Source organism: Eriocheir sinensis, chromosome 68, assembly GCF_024679095.1.
Source record: "Eriocheir sinensis breed Jianghai 21 chromosome 68, ASM2467909v1, whole genome shotgun sequence".
Classification (NCBI taxonomy): Eukaryota; Metazoa; Arthropoda; class Malacostraca; order Decapoda; family Varunidae; genus Eriocheir; species Eriocheir sinensis.
This window is the reverse complement of record NC_066576.1, coordinates 4,401,124-4,407,656: the sequence shown is the minus strand read 5'-3', so window position 1 is coordinate 4,407,656 and position 6,533 is coordinate 4,401,124. Positions and strand designations below refer to the sequence as shown.

At 49.5% G+C, this 6,533-nt stretch overlaps 1 protein-coding gene across 1 annotated transcript in view; it reads left to right on the top strand.

Moving 5' to 3' along the window:
- LOC126988184 (cuticle protein AM1199-like) overlaps positions 1 to 852 on the top strand; it is a 2,301-nt gene extending 1,449 nt beyond the window's left edge. Inside the window, exon 3 of the mRNA XM_050846072.1 lies at positions 1 to 852. This exon is cut by the window's left edge and continues 60 nt beyond it. Coding sequence (XP_050702029.1) covers positions 1 to 115 — 115 coding nt within the window. The 3' untranslated portion in view covers positions 116 to 852.
- The last annotated feature ends 5,681 nt before the right edge of the window (positions 853 to 6,533 follow it).

Genomic DNA, 6,533 nt, shown 5'->3' with positions numbered 1-6,533 from the left:
CCGCGTGATGGAGAGCAACGCCGTGCCGCACGACGCCGACGGCACCTCCGCGGACGGCAACCAGGGCTCCTTCAGCGGCGAGGACGGCGACGGGGAGGGCGGCGAGAGGAAGTGAGGGGGAGGAGGAGGAGGGGGAGAGGAGGAGGAAGAGGAGGAGAAGAGGAGAGTGTTGTAGGATAGAGGAGGAAGGAATAAGAGGAATGTAAAGAATGGAAACGAGAAAAAGTGAAGAGGAAGAAGAGGAAAACAGGCAACGGTGTCAAGAGGAACTGAAGAAGAGGAGGACGAGGAGGAGGAGGAAAGAAGACAACGGTAACAAGAGGAAGCGAAGAAGAAGAAGAAGAGGAGGAGGAGGAGGAGGAAGAGGAGCAGCTATTTATCTATTTATTAGCACTGTGATCCTATTTATCTATCGTGGTCTTACTGAACTAATGTAAGCCAACCCAGACCTTTCCTTTGACCCTCACGAGCACCAATAAACACCCTGGACTTACTGAGGCTGTTACTATGTCCCCTTGTTGCGCTCCACACGAGGACACGAGGACACTACTAGCGGCCACAGGCTGCACACGGCGCCCACTGGGAACAACAACACACAGAATAGACAACTCACAGACACACACACACACACACACACACACAACACATATACAAGGAGTGGCTGTTTCCGTCCCAGTGTGTTCCTCTGCCTCACTCTCCTGTCCACACGACCACCGGCGGAGGGGTGTGAGGGACAGGCGGAGACGGTGACGCCTGGCAGTGCGTGCTGACCCTGGACCCTTGCTGCTTGTTGCCTGTTGATGTCTTGTCTCTGCTCTGTAGGCTTGTATGTTTTCAGCTATCCTCAATAAACCGTTGATTATTATTATCGTTATTATTGTGATTATTATTATTATTATTATTATTATTATTATTATTATTATTATTATTATTATTACACCCACGACCAGGGTTGGAGTAATTACACTTGAAAAATTTAATTACAATTACAATCGCAATTACTTTCAGAAACTTTGAATTACAATTATAATTATAATTACATTTGGAAATAGCAATTACATTGCAATTACAATTACTTCAAAAAATTCAATTACAATTACAAATACAAGGGATTGGGCTGCGAGGATGAACGCGGATCTTCGGCTCGGGCAACAGTGTCTGGAGGCGAGGAATCGAGCTGATAGGGTTTTATAATTTACTTCCATAAGTGTACCTAAGTAACAGAAGTGCTGAGGTCACACTGAAACTGTGTTTAGCACACCGCCCATTACTGCCGGTCCTATGTAGTGGCGGAGCGGCCGCCGCCGACTTCCCGAGTGTCACCAGCTAATTTAAGTCTCGTTAGCAACCCATCACTCCTGATGGACCAATACCACTTCCATTTTATGATTACAATTAAATTACAGATTACCTCATCCTTTAATTAATTACAATTACAAATACTTACTTTAATTGCAGTAATACTGTAATTAATTACATTCAATCAAATTATAATTACAATTACTTCAACCCTGCCCACGACCGCAGGCTCCCCCTTCCTCGGCCATTCCCTCGAGGTCAGCTTCAACGGAATCAATCTAAGCGCTGATAGGCATGAATCTAGGAGCTGTTCCGTTACAAAGAGGAAGGGTGTGAGGAAGGGTGTGAGGAAGGGTGTGAAGGAGGGTGTGAGGGAGGGTGTGAGGAAGGGTGTGAGGGAGGGTGTGAGGGAGGGTGTGAGGAAGGGTGTGAGGGAGGGTGTGAGGGAGGGTGTGAGGGAGGGTGTGAAGGAGGGTGTGATTTACATAGATTTACATAGAAAATCAGACCACACAGACCCCATGGTCCAGACTTGGTGGTCTGTTCTTAAACCTAAGTGATTTTACATTAATCAGAAGACTCCAAAACGTTGCATTTCTACTCTAGTTGATATTAAGTTGAAGGAAGTGACGGTCGAGCTTATTTTTGAAGGAGTCAATCGTGTTACACTGGACCACTGACGGTGGAAGCTTATTCCATTCTCGCACTACAACGTTGGTGAAGAAAAATTTGGTGCAGTCTGAATTTCCTTGCCTACATCTGAGTTTTACGCCATTGTTCCTCGTGCGCAAAGTGTCATCGATCATAAACAATGTTGATCTGTCTACATTCGTGAAACCATTAAGTATTTTAAAACATTCGATCAGTTTTCCTCGGAGGCGACGTTTCTCAAGAGAGAACATGTTAAGGGTAGAAAGCCTTTCTTCGTAGGATTTGTTGCGCAAGGAAGGATCATTTTCGTTGCCCGACGTTGACCACCTTCTTATTTAGCACGATACTTTGCATGGTGGGGGGACCAAAATTGTACCGCATAGTCCAAGTGGGGTCGGACTAAACGGTTGTAGAGCGGGAGTATTACATCTTTATTCTTGAATTCAAATTTTCTTTTAATGACGCCCAACCTTCTTTTCGCTTTATTTGCTGCATCGATTCATTGCTGTGAGAAGTTGAGGTTTGACGCGATTTTGACACCCAAGTCTTTGACTCATTGAACGCTTTTGAGTTTAACGCCGCGCATTTCGTATTCGAACTTCTTATTCCTCGTTCCAACTTGAAGGACCTGGCACTTGTCTACGTTAAAGGGCATCTCCCATCTATCCGACCAAGCTGAAATTTTGTGCAAATCCTCTTGGAGGCTTTGCCTGTCTTCGTCAGTGAGAACCGAGTTGCCAATCTTTGTGTCGTCTGCAAATTTACTAATGCGGTTATTGAGTCCAACATCCACGTCGTTGATGTAAATAATTAAGAGCACTGGGCCAAGGACCGAGCCCTGAGGACGCCGACGCCACTAGTGACGCCCACTCTGAGTGAAATCCGTCAATCACTACTCTTTGTTGTCTGTTGCTCAACCAATTCGCGATCCATTGGTTTACTTGACCGTCAATACCTATTTGCTTTAATTTGTAAAGTAATTTATGATGCGGGTGTGAGGGAGATTGAGGGTGTGAGGGTGTGAGAGAGGGTGTGATGATGGGTGTGAGGAAGGGTGTGAAGGAGGGTGTGAGGGAGGGTGTGAGGATGGGTGTGAAGGAGGGTGTGAGGAAGGTGTGAGGTGTGGGGAGGTGTGAGGAGGGTGGAGGGAAGGGTGTGGAGGAAGGGTGAGGGAGTGTGAGGAAGGGGTGAGGAAGGGTGTGAGAGGTGTTGAGGGAATGGTGGAGGAATGTGAGGAAGGGGTGTGGAGAGGGTGTGGGAGGGTGTGAGGAAGGTGTGAGGGAGGTGAGGAAGGGTGTGAGGGAGGGTGGTGAGGAGGGTGTGAGGAAGGTGTGAGGAGGGTGAGGAAGGGTGTGAGGGAGGGGTGAGGGAGGGTGTGAGGGAGGGTGAGGAAGGGGTGTGAGGGAGGAGAGGGTGTGAGGAAGGTGTGAAGGGTGTGAGAGGGTGTGAGGAAGGGTGTGAGGAGGGTGGAAGGAGTGTGGGGAAGGTGGGGAGTGAAGGGAGGGTGTTGAGAGTGGGGAAGGTGGGGAGTGAAGGGAGGGTGTGAGGGAAGGGTGGAGGAGGGTGAAGGAGGGTGGAAGGGGTGTGGGGAGGGTGTGAGGAAGGGGTGAGGGAGGGTGAGGAAGGGTGAGGAAGGGTGTGAGGGAGGGTGTGAGGGAGGGAGCGAGGAAGGGTGTGAGGGAGGGTGTGAGGAAGGGTGTGAGGGAGGGTGTGAGGAAGGGTGTGAGGAAGGGTGCGAGGGAGGGTGTGAGGGAGGGTGTGAGGGGCAGAGGGAAATGCTGACGCCCATGGTTGCCGGCTCCCCTTTCCTCGGCCATTGTCCTCAAATCAGCCTCAACGCCTTCAGTCAGCCGCATCAGCAATCAGCGGGCGCCTATAATTTCTTTGTTCATTGCCCTTGCGCTGTTCCCTTTGCTGTACAATAAACCCGGACACGCTGCGAGCCTTCCATGAGCCACTTTTACGGGTCAGTGTTTGCATCCTACACGTCATTTGTCTCTGTTGGTCAGAGTTTGGAGCAGAGGCCGAGGAGGAAAGAACAGCAACGGACTGGAAGTTAACAACGGCAAGAAAGAGTTCAGAAGTTGTCTTTGGTTTTGAGTTGGTAACACTACATAACTGAAGTCTGTTTGTGTTTGAATTTGGTTTTTGAGTTGGTAACACTACATAACTGAAGCCTGTTTGTATTTGAATTTGGTTTTTGAGTTGGTAACACTACATAACTGAAGCCTGTTTGTATTTGAATTTGGTTTTTGAGTTGGTAACACTACATAACTGAGGCCTGTTTGTATTTGAATTTGGTTTTTGAGTTGGTAACACTACATACCTGAGGCCTGTTTGTATTTGAATTTGGTTTTTGAGTTGGTAACACTACATAACTGAAGCTGTTTGTGTTTGAATTTGGTTTTGAGTTGGTAACACTACATAACTGAAGCCTGTTTGTATTTGAATTTGGTTTTGAGTTGGTAACACTACATAACTGTCGTCTGTTTGTGTGAGGGTTCAGAGTAAGCCCGCAGAGAAGGCTGAGGAGGAGGAGACGGTTTTGATGGGAGGCTGAGGATGGAGGGACAGAAAGGACTGATGGTGATGAGAGGTTCGCCAAGGAAGAGGCGGCCCTGACCTGAGGCAGGGGAAGCAGGGCGTTGTTAAAGTGCGTTACGCTGCGCTGGCCTGAGGAATTAAGGGGAGGGAGGGAAGGGCCGCCACGCAGTAAAGGAGGGGGGGAGGCAGGGCGTTGCTAAAGTGCGTTACGCTGCGCTGGCCTGAGGAATTAAGGGGAGGGAGGGAAGGGCCGCCACGCAGTAAAGGAGGGGGGGAGGCAGGGCGTTGCTAAAGTGCGTTACGCTGCGCCGCGTGAGGCTCCCAAAACACAGGGACCCATAAGAACATAAGAACGCAGGAGTCTACAAGAGGCCGGTAGGCCTGTACGAGGCAGCTCCTTTGACCCTAAGCTCCCGTGTATCTAACCCCACCTAATATCGCTGTCCATGAATTTATCTAGTCTATTTTTGAATGTGACAATTGTATTGGCACTCACCACATGACTGCTAAGCCTATTCCACTCATCCACCACCCTGTTAGTAAACCAATTTTTGCCTATGTCCCTGTTGAATCTGAATTTATCCAGTTTAAACCCATTACTTCGTGTCCTACCCGGTTCTCTTACCAACAAAACCTTATGAATGTCTCCCTTATTAAAGCCCTTCATCCGTTTACAAACCTCGATCATGTCTCCACGCACCCTTCGCCTTTCTAGAGAATGCAAGTTTAACTGTTTGAGTCTTTCCTCGTATGGCAAGTTTCTCAACCCCTGAATCATCTTAGTCATCCTCCTCTGCATCGATTCTAACATTTTGATATCCATTCTAGTAAGGTGACCAGAACTGAACCGCATAGTCAAGATGAGGTCTAACTAATGCTAAATATAGTTTGAGGAAGACTTCGGGGCTTCTGTTGCTTACGCTCCTTGAAATAAATCCCAGTACCCTATTAGCTCGATTTCTAGCTTGAATGCATTGTGCCCTTGGACGGAGTTCAGAGCTCACTAAGACCCCTAAATCCCTCTCGCACCCAGACCTGCTTATGAGAGTGTCATTTAAGCAATAGTTATGTGAGGGGTTGTTCCTACCTACACTCAGAATACTGCACTTCCCTACATTGAACTCCATCTGCCATTTATCCGCCCAGTCATACAATCTGTTGAGTTCACCTTGGAGAATACTAGCGTCCTGATCCGACTCAATTACTCTACCGATCTTGGTATCATCTGCAAATTTACTAACATCACTACTAATTCCTGTATCTAAGTCATTGATATAAATAATAAACAAAAGTGGACCTAATACCGAACCTTGTGGGACCCCACTCGTAACACATCCCCAGTCAGATCTTTTACCATTGATTTGCACTCTTTGCTTCCTATTGCTAAGCCACGCCTTGACCCCGGGCCGTGTGTGTGCCCAGGGCCAGGACACACGCGGCAGTCAGTCAATATGGTCTGTACTGATGCCCCAAGGGCGGGCCACGCGCACACCGACGCCCCGGGGACACAGCATGGCCGAGCTAACACTGCTTTAACGAGTATACGAAAACACGAATCTGTACCCAAGACCTTGCTCCGGGCCATGCAGGCACTGTGGCCAGGAGGGGTCCAGGGCCATGCCTATACTGTGGCCGCAAGGGAGTGGTCCGGTCGTTAGTCGTCATGGGTGTGGGTTCAGTGCGCGTCGGCGTGGTCGGCGTGGTCGCCGTGGTGGTCGTCGTAGTTGACCTGGTTGCCGTCGGGCACGGCGCCCCAGGAGCTGACGGGCAGCGCGTTGGAGGCCACCACGCGGTAGCCGTACTCGTCCGCCACGTACTCGTCCGCCACGTACTCGTCCGCCACGTACTCGTCCGCCACGTACGGTACTTCACGCAGAGTAGCCCCCCGGCCGGCTCACCTCTCACGTCCGCCCTTGCCGCCTCGCGCACACACACACACACACACACAAAAGTCACGCCAGGACCTTAACTTCTTCCCCTAGTGGCCTTGACCTCCTCCTCCTTCTATTGGTGGTGGTGGTGGTGGTGGTGGCTACTGA